Source organism: Miniopterus schreibersii (assembly GCF_964146895.1).
Source record: "Miniopterus schreibersii genome assembly, chromosome: 3".
NCBI lineage: Eukaryota > Metazoa > Chordata > Mammalia > Chiroptera > Miniopteridae > Miniopterus > Miniopterus schreibersii.
In genome coordinates, this window is record NC_138103.1 from 13035140 (window position 1) to 13055596 (window position 20457).

The 20457-nt window shown below is 52.6% G+C and overlaps 1 protein-coding gene across 2 annotated transcripts in view; it reads right to left on the minus strand.

The window, feature by feature from the left end:
- Positions 1-20457, minus strand: part of PPL (periplakin) — a 45035-nt gene that overhangs the window by 13376 nt on the left and 11202 nt on the right. For both annotated transcript variants that reach the window (XM_081133522.1, XM_081133521.1), the window contains exons 2-9: positions 10488-10587; positions 5384-5538; positions 4333-4453; positions 3622-3753; positions 3494-3535; positions 2275-2436; positions 2061-2168; positions 878-973 (exon numbers count right to left, since the gene is read on the minus strand). In XM_081133522.1, the coding sequence (XP_080989648.1) occupies positions 878-973; positions 2061-2168; positions 2275-2436; positions 3494-3535; positions 3622-3753; positions 4333-4453; positions 5384-5538; positions 10488-10587 (916 nt within the window). The remainder of the gene's footprint in view (positions 1-877; positions 974-2060; positions 2169-2274; positions 2437-3493; positions 3536-3621; positions 3754-4332; positions 4454-5383; positions 5539-10487; positions 10588-20457) is intronic.

A 20457-nucleotide genomic window follows, 5' to 3' on the forward strand; every position in this document is an offset into this window, starting at 1 on the left:
GCCTCCCCACTTTGTTCTAGAAAATTCTCTTCCCCATTCTTTAGTCCATCAGCTCTGGAATCACTCATCACCAGCTGTGCCCTGGGCAGCACCCACAAATGGCACTTTGGGATCCCTGTGGAGCTCACAGTCCAGCAGGGCTCAGACACCCAACCAGGAGTTACAGAAGTGTCATCTGAGTTCAAGTGTCCTCAGACCATCCAGTCATAAGTCACCTGCAGCTTTTGTTAAAAAACACATTCCTATGAAACAACCAGTATCTGTCAACGGATGGATGGAAAAACACAGTGTGGTCTATCCACCCAATGGAATACTATTTGGCCATAAAAACGAATGGCGCTCTGATTCATGCAATACATGGATGAACCTTGAAAACATGGTCAGTGAAAGAAGCCACAAAAGGCCATGTGGCATGTGATTCCACTTATATGAAATCCCTAGAATAGGTAAATCCAAAGAGACAGAAATAGATCAGAGGTTACCAGGGGCTGGGGGAGGGAGGAATGGGGAATCACTGTTTAGCGGGTTCAAAAGTTTTGAAAAGACAGTGGTGATGGCTGTGCCACATTGTGAATGTAATGAATGCCACTGGACTGTATGCTTAAACATGGCTAAAATGGCAAATTTCATATATATATTTTACCAAAATGAAAACCCACACATTCATTCCTGGCCTCACACTGACCTGGTGAATTCACTCTCCACCCCTGGCCCCCAGGGAAGACTGACGAGGGGTGGGCAAGCTCGAGGCTCACCCGTGAACTACAGCGTGGGCAGTGGGAGGCCCTGCAAGGCTCCTGGAGGAAGCTGGGCCAAGGCCAAAGCGAGCCAACTGGCACTGAGGGCTCCCACCCCTGGGGCCCAGGGCCACAGGCACCTGGTGGTAGTCTTCCATGTACTTCAGGTGGCTCTCCTCACAGATGAGCAGGTTCAGATACTCCTTCCAATCCGCATGCACGGCCTCCATGTGAGCCTGCCAGAGAAGGGGGGAGGGAGGTCACCGCTGGAAGGGTACCGGGGACACCTAAAGAGGCATCGTGGGATTCCAGACCAGAGAACGGTGGGGCAGAGGGCATCGGGCATCTGGCATCTGCATGGGTGTGGCTCCCACAGAGGCAGCCAGCTCCTCTGCAGGGGTGGGAAGAGGAGAGAGGGGTCATGTCCCAGGGCCAAGCAGGGCTGCCATGCACAGGCGCTTGGGCTGCACACCGCACAAGGGACAAGTAGGGGCTGTGTCTGCCCAGACAGCGGTGCTTTTTAAATAATTGTCACAAAGGCACTGCAGGGAGTTGAATGGTATCCCCCACCCCGCAGGCAGCGTTGCAGGCTCGGGAGCAGCACCTCAGCTCGCTGCAGGACTACGTGCAGCGCTGCACCAATGAGCTGTCCTGGCTGGACCAGCAGGCCAAGGGCTGCATGCAGTACGACTGGAGTGACTGCGACGTTGACTGTGACCCCCACCCCAAACTATGCATGTGACTTTATTTGGTAACGGTCTTTGCAGATGTAATTGGTTAAAAACCTCAGGATGAAATCACCTAAGTCCACGTTGTCCTTATAAGAAGAGGAGCCACACAGGGGAAAGGCCAAGGGAAGACAGAGGCGTAGAGAGAAGTGATGCAGCCCCCAGCCAAGGACTGCCAGCAACCACCGGAATTAGGGAGAGGGGCAAGGAGAATCCTCCCCCCGGGCCTTCAGAAGGAACAAGCCTGGCAACACCTTGATTTTACACGTCTGTCCCCAGAACTATGAGAGAATAAGAATACACTCCTGTTGTTTAAAGCCATCCAGCTGTGGTCATTTGTTACAGCAGCCCCAGGGGACTGATACAGGCACCATATTGGCTTCAGAAGTCTGGGGACCGAGAGCAGGACGTGGCAAAGGATCAAGATGAAAGGAGGCAGGGTCAGAGCAAGATGAGAGGGCAAATGGTGAGACAGACAGACAGATGGACACAGGACACACCCCTACCTTGGGGGTTGCCTAAGTCCAGGTGGCCCACAGCAGAGGTTGCCCTGAGGTCACCCTGGAGGAGGCATCCCCTCCCAATGCACACACACCTCAATGGAGTTCCTCCCAGGGTGCTCAGCGGCTAGCAGCTGGTCTCCCTCGCTGTGCAGCTTATTGATTCTCTCCTCTTTGACCTCCAGGTTCCGGTTGATGAAATTCTGCAGTAGTGGGGGAGAGGGACAGTAGAGGGGCTCAATAACCAGCCTGACAGCCTCGTGCTCCCTCCTGAGTCCCATCCCCCATCCCCCAGGCCCCAGCGCCCACCTCATACTGACGCCGGCGGCTGGGGTAGTCGAGGTTGCGGTCACTCCAGTCGTACTGCATGCGGCCCTTGGCCTGCTGGTCCAGCCAGTACAGCTCATTGGTGCAGCGCTGCATGTAGTCCTGCAGCGAGTTGAGGTGCTGCTGCCGAGCCTGCGACGCTGCCTGCGGGGTGGGGGACATGGCTAAGACTTCCCTCCACACCTGCAGTGGCCGGTCTGGCCCAGGCGAACCCTGCTTGGAAAAGTCACTGACCCTCTGAAACGCCTTCACTCAGCAAACACTTACTGAGCACCTACTCAGTGCCAGGCATTGCTCCAGGCACTAGGGATACAGCAGTGAACAAAAAAGACAAACCCTCACAGCACTGACATTTTGGGGGAGCCTCAGTTTACTCATCTGCACAATGGGGATGACAGCACTGGTCTCATAGGGAACAAAGTCCAGCATATAGTTGGTGCTCAATAAATGTTAGCAACTACAGCTTCCACTTTTATGTCTGTCAGGTCATTGCACAGATGGCTAGAAGAGCAGTAGCAAATTGCTAGGGCTTTACAGCTGAGAAGAGGTGGGGGCGGGCAGGGAGGACAGGGAAGGAGGAGGGACATCTGCATTTTGCTCTGCAAATAAAGACTGCAGCTAACACATACATGGGGCCACCATGAGCCCAACCCATGCTAAGGTCTTCTCCAACATTAACTAATGCCGTTTGCAAAGCAATCCAATGAGACAGGGACTCGCAGTAACTCCACTTTGCAGATGAGGAAACAGGCTCCCAGCTAAGTAGCTCTTTCAGGGTCTCCAACCAGGGGTGGAGGCAGTCTGGCTCCAGAGCCTGCTACTGGCTGTGCTCTGCCTCCCCTCATTCCCACATCTGGGGAGTTTGAAACGTCTGCAACAAGGAAGCATTTATGCATCACTTGTGCAGTTTTAAAAGAATTCACTCCTTAAAGGTTTTGAAAGCGGAAATAGAAAACTTCTGCGTATAAAGCACGTGGCATCATACCTGGCACACAGAAGATTCTGCTTAATAAAGAAGAAAGAAGAAAACTGTAGGACAGGCTGTACCCCAATGGACGAATGGGATCTACTGGGGTTTTCCATGAGCACAGGGAAAACTGGGGCACCTCTCAGGCCGGGGCTCTGGGTGCATCTCTTCCCACTTCACCGCCCTCGGTTCTGTTTGAAACGTTACTGCACACACTTCCCACCCCGTTCTCACCAGCAGTTTCTGGTACTTGGCCTGGAGTTCACTGTTCTGCTCCTGAGGACAGAGCCGAGGAAATGGGTTAGGGCGGGTGCAGGTATGAGCCCCTCCTTTACCGGGTCCCCTCCACCTCCGGCGCCCACCTTGCCCCCGTCCTTGTCCTTGACCAGGTGGGGCCCGATGGCCTTGACCTCGTTGTGGAAGATGTTGTGCTGCTCCACCTGGTGGTCCACCAGCGGCAGGTCTGTTCCGAAGCTCTGGCTGCTCAGCTTGTCCTGGGAGGGGGGGGGGTGGAAACACCGCACGCAGGGGGTGGGCTGGGGGTTGGAGACTCGCCTCACAGGACCAGCCAAGGAGTGAGCAAAGTGGCCCCTTCAGGGACGCAGCGAGAGGCTGTCACCTTTATCTACACATGTTATCTCATTTAATCTCACAGCGACCTCAGAAGCCCACATGGTTACTGTGTCCATTTCACAGATGGCTCAGCCAGGGGGACCCACTTGCCCAGTGTCACACCGCTAAAAGAGGACTCGGCTCCAGCAGTTGCGCCTCTCCACAGTGGAGATGGGCTGGCGAGGGCACGGGAGAACAGCGGCTGGCGGGAAACCTGCCAGCCTGCCAGGACCCCAGCGAGCCAGGCTGGAGGATGTTTCCAGGAGGGCCTGAATCTCCATCACTTCCGCTGTGTGACTCTGGGCTAGGTGCTGCACCTCTCTGAGCCTCGCTCTTCTCACTGACATAAACATCAGAAAACACAGGGAACAAGCCTCCCTCCTAGCATGACTGCGATGGCATTAAATGGTGGGTTCTCCTGCTACATACGCGCCCCTCCCCAGCTGACGCCTGGGCCGTACCAGCTTCTCTTCCACCAGCGCCGCCCAGTTGACCTGTGGATCCACCTCCTTCACCGCCAGGTTGTAGATCTGCTTGTGTTTTCCACGGAGGTTCGTCACACGCTCCTTCAGCTGACGGATGCTGAGTGGGGAGAGTGGCCACCTGGTTAGTGGGCTAGTTGGCAGGGGCACTGTCTGAGCTCCACCCCCCCAACTTTCTGCCCAGTGTCCTAGAAAGACAGGGGGACAGGGCCTTGGGTTCCAGACAAACACTTGCACCCTCCTCCTGTCCACTTTCCTTTAACCTTCCTTCCTCCATCAGTGCTTCCCAGGGCCTACTGTGTGCCCCAAACTGTAAAAGGTTCTGGAAGAAATAGGCAGGTTGCCCGGCTGGAATGGCTCAGCAGATGAGCATTGACCTATGATCCAGGGGATCTCGGTTCGGTTCCTGGTCAGGGCACATACCCAGGTTGCGGGCTTGATCCCCAGTGAGGGGCGTGTAGGAGGCAGTCGATCAATGACTCTCTCATCACTGATGTTTCTCTCTCTCATTCCCTCTCCCTTCCTCTCTTTGAAATCAATTTAAAAAAAAGAGAGAGAAAAAAAAGAAACAGGCAGGTCTACTGCTCTCTGGAGCCCACCATCCAGCAAGGGCCACAGAGGGAGTGTGGGTCATGACAGGGACAAGCACAGGGAGGTGTGGGGCACTGAGAGACCCTTGCCTCTTGTCTGGGGTGCCAATTTATCCACATTGGAGCTAAGGCAAGAGCCATGAGCACGGGAAGCCAGGTGGGCCTCAGGCAGTAGGGAAGCGTGCTCAAAAGCCTGGAGGTCAGAAGCACAGTGGTCAGAAAGTTGGGGTCACACTATGACTAGAACAGGGAATACCAGTGCTCCGAGTTGTCTCCTGACTGCAAAATGGGTTATCATGAGAATAACAGTGTTTGGCATGTGCCTGGCATCTAGTTAGCCCTCAACAAGCCCTGATGTGGCTCCTGAATGCTGGCGAGCTGCAGCCCTCCTGCCCTGGCCCAGAGCAGCTCCCTCAGAACCTGAAGCAGAAGGGACCTACTCCTCGGCAATCATATCCCCCTGGGGATGCTTCATGTGCTTGGCGATGGCTGCATCTGCCTCCAGCATGTACAGGAGCTTCTCTGAGTCTGACACCTTCTGCAGGGCCACGTCCCGGTGCTCAGGCTGCCGGCCCTCCTGCAGCCGGGCCAGGTCCTGTGAGAGTCACAAGAGAGGGGGGACATCAGATGGGAATTCAGTGGGCACTGCAAGAATGGGAGGGACAGGAAGAGAGGGCCAGCAAGGGACTCCCCAGCCGTGCCTACCCTTTCCTCCACCACTCAGCAAACAGAACCCAAACGCCTACTTGTGTGGAGCTCTGGGATGCAGCCCAGCCCAGTGGGGAGACCACCAGGAAGGCATGTCAACAGATAAACCTCACAAAGGTGACTGCAAGTTTGTATAGGTCAGTGTTTACAAGGAAACGCACCAGAGGTAGAATGAGGGGGACCTGTTTCAGCCCCAGTGGTCAATGAGGCCCCTCTGAGGTGGTGACACAAGGTAAGAATGAAGGCTGAAAGGGAAGAGGGTTCTAGGCAGAGGGAACCGCCTGTGCAAAGGCCCTGAGGCAGGAAAGGGCAGGCTGTGATGGAAGCCAGCGCGGCTGAAAGGTGAGATGAGGGAGGAAGTAGGAGAGGTGGGCAGGGAAGGCCAGAGCATGCAGGACCTGTGGGCTGTGGGACGGCAGCAAGAGCACAGAATGGCTCTGTGAGGTGGCTCACATTGCGACCTGGTGAGAATGAACAGAGTGGGCGGAAATCTGGGAGGAACAATCAGTAAGTCGCTGAGTCCAGGGTCTTGCTTGTTTAGGGGGGAGCAATGATTGGCAGGCAGGATAGCAGGTTTCTGCACACAGCTCGTTAATTCACTTAATCAACACTTGCAAAGACTGGCTGGGCACTGTGCCAGGCCCTGGGGACCCCAGGCCAGCAGGGGAGGTGACGACAAGCCAGAGACTGGGCTGAGGACAGACCAAGTGTAACACAGAGCCGTGTAGGGGGCCAGGCCCCTCCCTTGCTGGGTCTCAGCGTCCCCGTCTCTGCCATGGAAATAAGAAAACACCTGCTTCAGAAGAGGCAGGGTCCACAGTGACCGAGGGCCGTCCCGCAGCAGCAGAAGGCTGGGACCACTGACACAGCCAAGGAAGAGCCTTGAGAACTAAGTGGAGTGAGAAAGGCCAGACACAAAAGGCCACGTGGTGTAGGCTTCCATTTATGTGAAATCCACAGAGACAGAAACAAGGTGAGGGGTGCAGGGGCTGGACGGAAACAAGGATCAGCAGTAAGTGGCCACAAGGGATCTTACCGGGGGACAAAAACGGTCAGGAACCAATTTATGGAAACGGCTGCGCCCCTCGGTGGAGTTACCCGAAATCATTGCATCGTACACTGACGGGAGCATTTTCTGACATCTAAAATAAGCCTCTATAAAGCTATTAAAAAAGGAAAAGCAAGGAAGGAAGGAATGGCCAAAGAAAAAAGGAGCGAGTGGAGGTGCCCGAGCAGAGTGAAGACGTGACGACCTTTCGGAAGGAAAGGCCTCCAAGCCGTCTCTCCGGCCAACCCCAGGAGGGCCAGGGCGAGCCAGGCTTGGAAGTGAGGTCCAGGCGCCAGAAGGCCAGTGGGGCTGGGCCATCTCCCTACCCGGGGGCGAGCCTGGCCACTTAAAAAACTACAACAAAACCTCATGGCTCTTGGCTTGGGTGGAATTTTATCTGCTTCCTCATCACCAGCTGATCTGAAGCTCTCCCGGGCAGTTAGAGTGTCAAAGATTCATTTTGCAAAAGGAGGGAGTAAATTAATCGTTACCTAATTCATGCAAGCCTTCTCAAAACATGCAAGCCAAGACGGGAAAGGGGCATGTGGCTGAGAGATGCCCTGACGGTGTTCAAGGGTTCAAAGCCAGGCAGAGCTGGCCAGCGGCGAAAGAGTCGGGCCGTGGCTACCTGGGGGGATACTGATGGGAAAGGCCACAGGAGCTTTCTGGGAAACGCTCTCTATCTTGACGTTAGTGGTGGTTACGCAGGGACCTACTGATGGAAAAACTCCTGGGGCTGAACTCTTTAAATTTGGATCCATAAGGTTTTTAAAAGTAAAAAAAATATCACAGAGACCAATATATCTAATACATCACAGGTATAGTGAGGGACAGGTGAGTGACAGCCCAAAAGCAACAGGCGTCACGGGTGGGATCTGGGTGGCAGGGACCTGGCTGTACTGGATGCCATCTTTCAGCTCTGCTGCACGTTTACAATCTTGGATAAACGCAAAAGGTCACATACTGTATGGTTCCGTTTATGTGAAATATCTAGAATAAGTATAACAGATTAGTGATTGCCAGGGGCTGGGAGGAGGAGTGGCTGCTAACACATGTGGGGTTTCCCTCTGGGTGACAAAAATGCCTTGGAAGTAGACAGAGGTGGTGGTTACACAACAGTGCGAATGTACTAAATGCCGCAGAATTATTCACTTTATTATTATTATTAAAATATATCTTTATTGATTTCAGAGAGAGGAAAGGAGAGAGAGAGAGAGAGAGAGAGAGAAACATCAATGATGAGAGAGTCATTGATCAAGCCCACAACCCGGGCATGTGCCCTGACCGGGAATCGAACCCCGATCGCCTGGATCCTGGGTCGACGCTCAACCGCTAAGCCATGCCTGGCCGGGCTCACTTTATTATTTTAAAAAATGTTTTTATTGATTTTAGAGAGAGAGGAAAGGAGGAGAGTGAGAGAAACATCCATGAGAAAGAGAAACATTGATCAGCTGCGTCCAGCATGCCCCCTACTGGGGATCAAGCCTGAAACCTGGGCATGTGCCCCAAAACTGGGAATCGAACCTGCCGCCTCTCAGTGCACGGGATGACACTCAACTAACTGAGCCACACCAGCTAGGGCTGTATTATTCACTTTAAATGGTTATTTTATGTTATGTTATGTCAATCTCACATCAATAAAAAAATAGGGAAATCCACCCTGGCCTGTGCGGCTCAGCTGGTTGGGTGTCAATTCGTGCACCGAAAGGTGGCTGGTTCGATTCCTGGTCAGGGCACACACCCGGGTTGCAGGCTCTGTCCCTGGTAGGGGGTATGTAGGAGGCAGATGATCGATACTTCGCCATCACATCAATGTTTCTCTCTCTCCCTCCCCCTCCTTTCCTCTCTCTCTACACATCAATTAAAAAAAAAAAAATCTTTAAAGAAATAGGGAAATTCTACAGAACTCTGGGGTAATAAAATCAATAATGATGTTTTCTTCTGGGAAAAAAAAAAGCAAGAGAAAAGACAGAAAAAATATTAGCCTTCATGCAGTCTTCAAAGAGGGGTCTCTTTTTTCGAGTTTGTTCATTTAAAGTTAAAAAACAGTTAAAAATGATCTTCCAAATACCTCCTCATTAGTCTTGCATCATTACTCTAAGCAAATAAACCGAGAGAGCGAGACCCTGTTCACACACACACACGCACATTCGAAAAGGTCAGGCACACCAAAATGTTAATAGCTGATAGATCTCTCTGGTGCGGGATTATGAATGATTTTCATTTGCTCCCTTATACTTGTTTACCAGTCCTGCAATGTCCATAATGAACACATTACTTTTATTAGGAGGAAAAAAAGACACACCCAGAAAGCTGTTTTCACTTAAGAAAGAACACACAATCATAGCAGCATGACAGAGGGAGTAAAAAGTCACCAGCAGAGCTGGGTTCCAGGGTGCGACGGAGGGAAGGGGGCTGGCAAGGTGGGCACAGAGGCAAGAAAGGCAGGAGGTGGCCCAGCAGGTGAGGGCAAGGAAGGACTGCAGGGAAGGGCACCTGGCAGGGCACGGAGTCTTCACTTGCCTTTCCTGGCCCCATTTCTCACCGCCAGCTGTGCCATCCCCAGCCCGCCTAGTCCCTCAGGTCTCTGGGCTGCCTGGGACTGGCTCTCAGCTGGCCCTGGGGACAGCACTGGGACCAGCCAGACCTTGAACTCCCTTATGACCCGTCTACCTACAGTCCCCCACTCCTCTTAGTCACCCCCTGGGTAGGAAGGCAATGTGAAATACAGACCGCCCAGTTAAATTAGCATTTCAGATAAACAACGGATAATTTCATAGTACAAGTATTTCCCAAATAGTACATGGGATATACTTATACCAAAAAACTTTTTATTTCTGTTCTGAAATTAAACTTTAACTGGTATCCTAGATTTTATTTGCTAAATCTGGCAACCCCACCCTTGGGATGCCTCTGGGGCCAGCTCTGTCACTGACTAGTTACCCTGGCCATCTCTGAACCTCAGTTTCTCCAGCTATAAAATTGGGTATAAACTCACTGCACTGGGCTGGTGGTTTTCATTTTAGCAGCTCACAGTTTGAGTGCAGCTCCAGTGTCCCAAGTGGTACAGCATCCTTAGGAGAACCTACAGCTCAGGACTGTAGTTATCCCCATGTTACAGAGACGAGAAGGAAACTGAGGCACAGAAAGGGAAAGTGATTCTCAGCTACTTTCCCTCTCTCCTCTGACAAAGTAGAAGGATCATGAGTCTGAGTAATGCAGTGGTCATGTGAGAAGAGTGATGATACTGATGATAATACTGAGCCCTGCACTGCGCCTGCATGATCTCCTCGACTTTACAGCAGCTCAGGCGATAGGGACAATCACTCCTACCCCTTCAGAGAGAATCGCATGCACAGAGAGGTGAGGGGACTTGCCCAAGGTCACACAGTAAGTGGCAAAGAGGGTCCTAATCATGGGATCCTTCTGGGCCTGTGGTTCTCTTCCAGGGCCCATAAGCGGCAGGAACTTAGTACCTGGGGTGGGGGCTGGTGTTAACAGCCATAGCAAGGCTCCTCCTCAGTTTTTCTACTTCGGTGCGGCTGACATTTGAGGCTGAATCATTCGGGCGGGGGGGCATCCTGTGCACTATAGGGTGTTTAGTAGCATCCCACTAGATTCCCATCCACTGCACTCCCCCAGCTGTGACAGCTAAAAATGTCTCCAAATGTGGCCCCATGTCCCCTAGGGGGCAGAAAGACCTAGGTGGGAACCTCTGGGTCAGGCAAGACCCTGGTCCTGGAGGGGCTGGAGGCTCAGGGGGTCACGGGGGGGGGGGGGGCACTCACGCTCTGCATCTTGGCCTCCACATCCACGATGTTCTTTTCCACCTGGTCGGCATTCTTCTGCAGCTGATCGATCAGCTCTGACAGCTCCTTGTTAGAGATGCTGTGGGCAGGAGAGGAGCAGGTGAGCCGGGGGACTGGAGGGCAGGGGCCATGTCCCCACCAGGGCCCCGCCACCCAGGCTGTCCCCAGGTCCAGGCTCTGAACAGCAACTGCCCCGTGAGCCTCAGATGGAGCTTGGCTGTTCCCCCGGGTGAAGTCACTAAAGCCACAGAGACAAGACAGCACCTGGGCGGGAAATCAGCCCCCGTTCCGTCGTTCACTCTAACGCTCTATTTTGCCACGTTGGCAGAGCACTCTTATTATTTTTCCTCTACTCCATATTTTTTATCGAGCTACAATTCACATACTATAAAATTCACCCTTTTAGAGTATATAAGTCGGTGCTTTCTAGTATGTTCACAAGGTTATACAACAATCATCACTATCTAATTCCAGTGCACTTGCATCACCCCGAAAAGAAACACCGAATCCTTTTTATGGCCGACTAATATTCCACTGCAAGGGCAGCCCACACATTGTTTATCCGTTCCTCTGTTGATGGACATTTGGGTTGTTTCCACCTTTTGGCCATGACGAATCATGCCACTATAATCATTCGGGTACAAGTACCCTTATTGTTAAATACTCGGCACTCTCCTTCCAATCTACAGAGTCTTTATATTTAAATAAATTTACTTAAGAGGTGAACTTGGGTCCCCCATTGTAAACAGAAAACCAGAAACCCCTGCCGTAATGGAAGCAAGAACCCCCCCAAAATTCCATGGAAATAAGATGACAGCATTAGGTTCTAGCTGGATGCGTGGTGGCCTGCACGAGACCAAGCCCTCTCTTGCTAAAAAGCAGAGGTTGGCACATGCCACAGCCAACTCAGAGCTGTGTTAGCACTAAGCCGAGACTTTCTCTCGGATGTTCTCAGAGTGTCTAAGAGACTTGAAATCAGAACAGCTTTCTTAAGCGGTGTTTCTGTGTTCTCTTCTGTTACAGACACCCTGAAACCGTATCACATACCACTCTGGCAAACACTATCACGGCAGGGAAGACCTTAGCCCTGGGATCAGAGGCGGGTTCTGGCTGTGTGCCTTGGCCAAGCTGCTGTACCTCTCTGTTCCTCTGCTTCCGCTGCCAGATGGAATAACTGTACCTTTCCCGGAGGGGTGTTATGAATGGGAGTGGGGTTATTCAGGCAAAGAGCTGGACGTCTAGTAAGTCTCACAAAGGTTTGTGATTATTGTAAAGGAGCCTTACTGATCATTGTCCAGCCCCACCTTTGCTGTTGTTTTCTTTAAACAAAGGAAGAAACAAAGATCAGAGAGGGAAAGCAAGTGGGCCAATGTCACCCAGCAAGCCAGATGGTCAAGATTAGTGCTCCATCAAATCTCCATCAAAAACCCCTTTGTACCAACTCCGCAGTGGGGCCTGATCAGCCAAGCATCCAGAAGTTTCATTCCACCTGCACTCATTAAGCATCTACTGTGTACCAGGCCGAGCACTACACACAGACCACAGCCTCACCCCTCTGAGAATTCACCCCCTAGACAGGGAAAAAAAATCAGCATTTACAGAAACAGTCACAAGACTGAGGCGGGCATGGCGGCTGGGGATGCCCAGAGGAGCCTCTTAATGGGCTGGGTGAGGAGAGGGGTGATCAATGAAGGCTTCCAGGAGGAGGTGGTGGTAGCTGGATTCTAAAGGATGGGGAAGAGTTAGGTTCGTGGGCAGAAGGCTCCAACGAGGAGAGGCCATGAAAGAAACAGGCCATGGGAGTATCCCTTCAGTTGGCCCAGGGCAGAGCTCTTGACACAAGCAAAGGGGGCTGCCAGCTTTCAGAGTGGAAGTCCTCAAATCAAGGCCTGGGACCCACCTACTGTGGCATGAAACCTTCAGATTCCCGGGCATAACCCAGACCTTCTGAACTTGGATCTCCAGAGCTGGGCCCAGGAAGCTGTATTCTTGTTGCTGTTGTTTCTATAGGTTCCTCAGGGGACCCTAATACCCTCAGAGTTTGAGGTACAACACTGCAGGTAGTGCTGGTATGGGGGGAAGTCGGGAGGCAGAAACGGGTGTGGCCAACAGAAGCCGTAAGTCTGTCCACCCATGTCCCAAACCTTGTCTGAGGGACTGCTTTGTGCCAGGCCTGGACACACAGAAACTGGGGGAATAGGGGCAGCGGGGAGAATAACAAGACCCAGGCTAAACCCTCTGTAAAGTCAACCAAGGAGGCAGCCTTTCCCAAAGCAGGGTCCCAGGAATCCCAGTCCTTTAAGTCACCCTCAGAACGAAGCCTTTGTAAGTCAAGGCAGGTAGGAAACCCCAACCCCTCCGTAAGTTCATGAGTCAGCAAAGGCTGAGAAGTCCTGCAGGAGAGAAAGCTGGTACTCAGCGGAGTGGCCGGGAAGGCTCAGCAGAGGGGACTGTGGATGGAAGATCTGGGTAAGAAGGGGGAAGGGCTGGGCTGCTGGGTCCTGAGCAACCCCCACTGCCCCACCCCCTGGCTGGGCAGGCCCCCTGGGGAACGTGGGCACTTCTGGGTCCCTCAGCCCCACCTTACCACTGATCCTTAGCCTGGCCTGTTGAGACTGTGGGGCGTTTCAACCCAAATATTTAACCCGTGATGATGTGGGCCGCCATCAGGGACCTGCACTATGGGTTAGGTGGTGTCCTTAGTCTCTCTCGGGGCCCAGCCCAGCCGCACCTCTGGGCGTGGGACCAGTTCCCCCTTCAATGGTTGGGGCAGGTGTGAGGAACGTGCCTTCTGGGCCCACCCTGGCTGGCCCATTGTTCTAGTTAAAGCCCTGCACAGGAAGGGGACATGGGGCAGAAAGGGGAATGGAGACAGCCAGCCTCCTGGGCTCCTAGTGGACAACAAAGAGGGGTTTGGCGGGAGCTTTAGGTCACAAAGCCCTGCTGGGCTATTCATTGTTTGGACCATCTCAGGCAAGCACCTTACCCTTAATGTGCCTCAGTTTCCCCATCTGTTGACTGGGGTAACCACACAGGCATCATGGTAATTTGACACTTACAGACATCAGGTGACTTCACAGGCACCACCCCAAGAGTATCCACACCCTAAGTACCTGGAGGAGGTTTGTATGCCCCTTTATAGAAGAGGAAACCAAGGCTCAGAGATACCAAGGCACTTGCCCAGGGTCACACAGCTTGTGAATGTAGAACCAGGACAGTGTTGCTCTAGAGGCCACATGATCAAACACTGGGCTAACAGCTACTCGGGAAAAATCACATGAGCCAACATACAACCACCACATCACCATACTGGTATGAGCTCATATTTACTTTCTACACGCCAGGCTCCCCACCCGCGTCTTCCTTAATTTTCATTACAAGCCTGTGAGGTAGGTGTTGGCCCAGCGGGTAATCATTAATCATCCCCACTTTACAGATGTGGAAACTGAGGATCAGAGAGGTTCAGTAGCTTTCCTAGTCACACAGTAATTAAATGTCAGAGCTAGAATTCCAACCCAGGCAAGTCCCTTGTGCAGGCTATTAACAACCCCATGTGGCTATCCTGTAAGGCAGGGGTGGGAACGTCCATGTGGATAAATCATTTGGTCTGCCCCTGCCAAGGCCTCGCCAAAGAGAAGCAGTTCCAGCCACCACATTAGGGGTGAGTTAATTAAATGTTTGACCAAATATAGCAGGCTAATTTTTTAGTTGATAATTTTGTATGGCCTGAGAATGACGTTATAAATATCCAAATGACCCTTGGCAGAAAAAAGGTTCCCCACCCCTGCTGTAAGGGCTCCCAGCATTCAGTAGGCACTTAAAATATTAACTTAAAATGCCAAGTGCCCCAAAGTGGGTGCCACTTCTCAACCACCAGGATGGCAATAATAAAAAAAGACAGACAATAGCAATTGTTGACAAGGATGTGGAGAAATCGACGCAAAATGGTGCAGCTACTTTGGAAAACAGTCTGGAAGCTCCTCAAAAAGTTAAATATAGAGTTACCACATGACGCAGCAAGCCCGTTCCTTGCCACCTCCCCAAGAGAAATGAAAACATAGGCCCTCAGGAAAACTTGGGCACAGGTGCTCACAGAGCACTATTTACAACAGCCAGAAAAGGGGAAACCACCCAAGCGGTCATCAACTGATGAGTATGTGAATGCAGTCTAACCACGCAGGGAACACAGCTCAGCCAGGAGAGGGCTGAGGTGCTGGTACACGGGCGACACTGAAACCCTGAAGCCATCGCGCTGGACACCAAGCGTCAGGTACCGCACGATTCCCTTCGTCTGAAAGATCCAGAACAGGCGAATCCACAGACGCAAAAAGTGGATGAGTGGTTGGCAGGTGCTAGGGAGGGGGAGTGACTGCTAAAGGGAGAGGGGTTTCTGAGGGGATGAAAATGTTCTAAAATTGATACTGACGTTTGTATAATTCTCTGGATACACTAAAACCCGTTGAACTGCATATTTTAAATGAGCGAATGGTATGGTATCTGAGTTCTATTTCGATAGGGCTGTTTCCAAAAAACACTGGCAAGAGTCCTAAGTGACAGGGTTTTTCTCTTCCCTCAGCCTCTCTCGAGTCAGCCCCTTTTATCCTGTGTCCCATGGAGGCTGGGCCAGCTCCGGGTTACGCCCAGCTGCCTGGGGAACGCTAGTTAACACTCAGTGGAGAGTTGACCACGTGCCTGGCTGAGGCTAAGCAAGTCACATGTAGATGAGTTATTTAATCCTACCACTCCCCAAAGTAGCACTGTCCTCCCATTTCACAGATGGGGAAGATGAGGCACAGATCAATTAGATAACTTGGCCATAGTCCCACTGCCAGGAAGCAGGGCAGAGCCAAGATTAGAATCCAGGCATCTGGAGCATGGTCCCAACACTTCCATTCTTTGGGCTTGAGGTCCTGAATGAGAGGCCCCAATGGGTTCTGCATTCCTCCTGCCACCAAGCTGGCCACAGGAGCCCACGTGTCCCCATGAGAGCTCCACAGCCCCGTGCCAGGAGTGCAGGAATGCGGGCAGTTAGGTAACGACAGGGAAGGGGTGCAGATCCCAGGAGGGCTGGGAACTGGCTGGGCAGGCCCAGTTTTTCATCTCGTTAATAAGCCACAAGGGGCAGCCAGACGTGGCACCCTGGAGGCCAGCAGCCTGGCTGATGGAGGCCAAGATACAGCCCTTCCCCATGATCCTCATGCCAGTCCTGTCCCACCCACGCACTCACATGGCACCTCCACCCACCTGGAAAGAGAAGGGAATCGGATCTGAGTGACATGCTGGGAGCAGGACATGACTGCCCCTCCCTCCCCTTACTCAGAGGTTTACCATGGACACTGGTGCTGCGGGCAGTGGCCGTGGGCGCTGGAAGCTGCCTCGGAAGTCATCCAGCCCCACCTGCTCATTACACAGATGAGCAAACCGGGGCCCTCGGAAGCAAAGGCACCTGCCCAAGGTCATACAGGGGGCAGCTGGTGTCTGGAGCCAGACAGGTTCAAATCCTGACTGCATCAACCTTGGAGGGGCTATTGATATTTCTGAGCCTCGATTTCATCATCTGTGAAATGGGGGTGGCACATCCTACCTAATTAAGTGAGGTGGGTGAGGGAGGGTCAGAAATAGCAGAATTGAGTTTCAAAGACCACTTTGGGGTTTGAGGACTGAGTTGGAGGTTCAGAGCAGCATCTGGGGGTCCCAAAGCATATTTGATATTTAAACTCACAAGTGGGGTGTCACTGCTCTTTCACCAGTGCCAAAACAGTGCCTGGTACACCAAAGGCATCAAATGAAGGAATGCAAATCACCTAGCACATTGTAGGGGCTCCAAAATGGTGACAGTGACATCTGTGCATGCTACACGTATTCATTACTCTTTCATTCCCCACAGGGGTTGCATCCACAACAGAGCAAAGCCTTTACATTGCTCCCTGAATTGTTTCTCTCCTGGGGATCCCCACTTGCTTCCTTCTGGAAGTCACTTCACAGTGAAGATGGCAAGGTTAACATCACCAGGGAGAGGATACATCAACATGGTGGGACTCCTGACACCGGGCACCGAGGGGGCAGAGGATCCCATCTGCAGAATCCTTCCCAACAGCACACAGCCTCCGTTTCAGTACCAGGAGCCAGCAGGCAAACCCAAACTGAGGATGGGTCTACAAAGCACCTCTCTGAAAGCGCCCAGGTCACAAAAGACAAGACTGGGGAACTGTCAGATGGGAGACCAAGGAGACATGACAACTAAATGGGACATGGGATCCTGGGGCAGAAAATGGACACTGGGGGAACTGGGGGATTAGTAAAAAGTTTAGAGTTTAGTTTTTTTTTTAAAGGTTCCTTCTAGATTTCTGGATTTCCCAGCAAACTCCTACAGGAGTGGGTGCTTCTGGGCCATGAGGCATCCGAGATGCCCACCTGTGGACAGGCAGAGAGGAGATGGAGTGCTGTGGCCTGAGACGCCACCTGATAAAAGCTGATGGGACCCAGAAGTCAGCTGTCCCCAGAAAGGGCCCCCTCAGCCTCACCCAGGCTGCAGTCAAAGGCTACAGGTGGGTTTCACAAGCCAGGTGAGTTCCTCACACGGGTAGATTGGGGCCATTTCTCCAGAGAATCAGCCCTGGTTTTCCTCTCCCAGGCTGCGGAAGCTGGAGTCTGGTATAAGTCCAGGTCTTGTCCAAGGCGTGACAAGCAGCCCTGTTTACTAGGCCTGGCCTGTGTATGAGACTGCAGGCACAAGGAGGGAAAAACGGGGTGCAGGCTGGCTGGGGGTGCTGCCTGGCACTGCCTCAGTGCCCTGGGGCCGGGTTTGAGGACACACTCAGGCACAAACAAGGGCTTTTTGGGCCTGAGCCCAGGGTGCCAGCCAGGAACAGGCGTCTCTTTGTGTCCCAGGATGTACTCAGAGCGCTGGAGCTGTGGCGAGGGCCTAGGCACCTCACATTGCATAAGGTACTCTGGCTCCGTCCCTAGGAGTTAGAAATTCAATAACCACAGTCCGACCTGCTTCACAGGTGGCCACTCACAGCCCAAGAGGTCAGCTGCAAAGTGGGGAGCTGGGATTGGAACCCAGGACCATGTGACACCTGGTGTGGCCTAGGATAGCCCATGGTCTGGTCATTGAGCCATCAGGAATGTGGGGACAGAGGTGGCACCCGAGGTCACTATGGATGCTTCACATGGGCAAAGAAAGAGAACACAGGTGTCTCGAGGGTCCCTTCAGTCCCCTCCTCTTGTTTTGGTTTTGCTCACCCTTTCTGGCTGTATAGCTCTATGCAGTTACAATCTGGTTAAGCACCCAGACTGAAGGCAGATGTCCTGGATTTGAATCTTGGCTCAGTCCTTTTAGGCTGTAAATTACTTTGCCTCTCTGAACCTGTTTCCCTATTTGTCAAAGGGGGTCATGGCACTACGCACACCACTGGGGCTAGGGTGGAGGTTAATTGAGAGAATAAAGTGCTGCCTTGGCGGAGCGCAGGCTCTCTGCTTCCACCTGGAGTCACTCACTGTCCAGGGATTTGGGCTCCTTTTAAGGAAATGATAAAAGCCAGCAGCTGAGGCCGACGTCAGAACCCACTGGCACTGAGGAGCTAAAGGAAGACCCCAGGCCACCCACGCCATTCACACTGATGTTCATGCAAGCCCAGACACACTCTGGTCCCGCCTCATGAATGTTGCCTCACCCAGGCGTGGAGAAGTCACAAGTAACCTCAATATTTGGAAATGTCTCCTCCAACCCCTGCAGGGAGAGACTGGCGCACAGATATGGGTAATGAGGCTGCTGGGAGGATACGGATCCCAGGCCCGGCCCAGCTGAACCATCCTGAATTTGGGCTAAGGATCATCTCTGTAAATTTGGAGATTAGAGGGGTACAGGGTGTTTCCCTGATGGGGTTTCTGCTGCTCTGAGAACACTCCCCTGTCTGCAGGAGGGAACCACAGGAGGGAGGGTAAGGAAGGCCCATCTACCCAGTTGTTCAACCAGAACCCCAAGAATCACCCTCATCCCAATCTCTCCCTCCCCTGATTCCACCTGGTAACAGCTCTCAGTGCTTCCACCCTCCTTCTGCCCCATGGTTTCCACCTGATCAAGGTTGCCACCTCTCAGCTGGACCAGTGCAATGGCAACCCCAACATCTCCCTGCACCCAGGCTCTTGCCCCCCCTGAGCCAACTTCTACATATTTGTCAGAGAGATCTTTCAACAATGCAGCCAATCACACCACTGTCTGGTTTCAGACTCGCCGGTGCTCTCAAGCGCTCTCAGAACAGAGCTCACACCCCTGCCCAGGCCCACAAGGGCCCCAGCCCTCATCCATGCGCCTGGCCTCATTGCCTGAGCGTGTGGAGCTCTCTCCTGCTTCAGGGCCTTTGCACGCGCCATGCCCTCTCTGGTCTCTGTTCGTGGGTCGCCTCCAGGACCACCCAAGCTGAGACTCAGTCTCCTGACCGCAAGCCCAGTTGTCCCACTTGGTCTTTCTACCTCCTCCAAGGACTCTACAGCTGTCAGAAGCTCCTGCTTCCCAGCCTCCTGCCCCAGGAGAGACACAGGCCCTCCAAGGACACCAGGAATGGCCAACCCTCCAGCCCGCAGCAGAGACACCCATGCTTGCTGCCTTTAGCCCTCCCTGTCCAAGTCACGTAGCACCAACTGGCTCATTCTCTCTATCCTGCCTGCAAGGAGAGAAACTGAGTCAGCCTGGCCTGGGGAAAGAATGTAGACTGTGGTGTTGCCCCAACCTGGGTGTGGGCTTGAGCAGGTTCCTTAGCTTCTCTGTGCCTCAGGTTTCTCATCTGTGAAATGGGGATAAGAATTGATCCCACCCAAGAGGGTTGAGACAATTCAAGGAGACAATCCTTGTAAAGCACCTAGGGCATGGCTGTCACATCACAAAGGCTCAGGATTGCTGGAGCTTTTGCCTATTTTGTTCACTGCCATGTCTACAGCGCCCAGCAAAGAGCTTGTCCCAGCAACAGCCAAATGAGCTTCTCCTGGCGTTTGGAGTTAACAGCGCATGTTATTTCACCTGCCTGGCCTTAGTTTTCTCATCCATACAATGGGGTTATGGTATCACCTGGCTGAGTAGCAAACAGAAAGACACGTTCAATAGATGGGAAACACACTGGGGGTACTATGTCACTTTGACTTCAAGGCCACCACTGTCCAATAGAATGTGTCACATTTGTAGTTTAACTTTCTAGTAGCAGCGTGAAAAGTCAAAAGAAACAGGTACACTTAACTTTTACAAGACATTTTATTCAACCCAACGTATCTAAATATTATATTGACACATAATCAATAGAATACTATTAATGAGATATTTTAGATTCCTTTTTTCACATTAAGTGTTCCAAACCTGGCATGTAGTTTTCACTTGCAGCACATCTACTATGTTCTAAGCACATGTCACGTGGTTCGTGGTTACTGTACAGGATGGTACAGCTCGGATGATTCTGAGGCCTCTGGACCACTTTGCTCTAAGCCTATAGCGACCATCAATCTTGCCCCAATGAAGCTGACAGATGCTTGGAGCATTTATCTCCCTAGCTCAGTGCCTGGTACCTAGGGACATATAAAAAACGGTTGCTCCCTTTGCCCCCTGCCACTCTCCCACCAGACCCACACAGGCTGGCCAGGTGCCTGCCCAGGGCCAGGTCTACAGATCTTGTCTATGGTATCACCTGGCTGAGTAGCAAACAGAAAGACACGTTCAATAGATGGGAAACATACCGGGGGTACTATGCCTGACTTCAAAACAATCCAGAGCTCCTACTTTGCCCAGTAGAGCATGGTGCCTGGGTGCAGCGTGCCAGGCATGCAGAACGCAGCCCAACACCCTTTCCCAGTCCCCCAGAGCTGCAGCATCCTTACCTACAGGCCATGGGGGCAATACCGGGGGCACCTGGCTTGCTCCCCAGCCATCCCTCCCTCCAGGCTGGGAGAACGGCCCCTT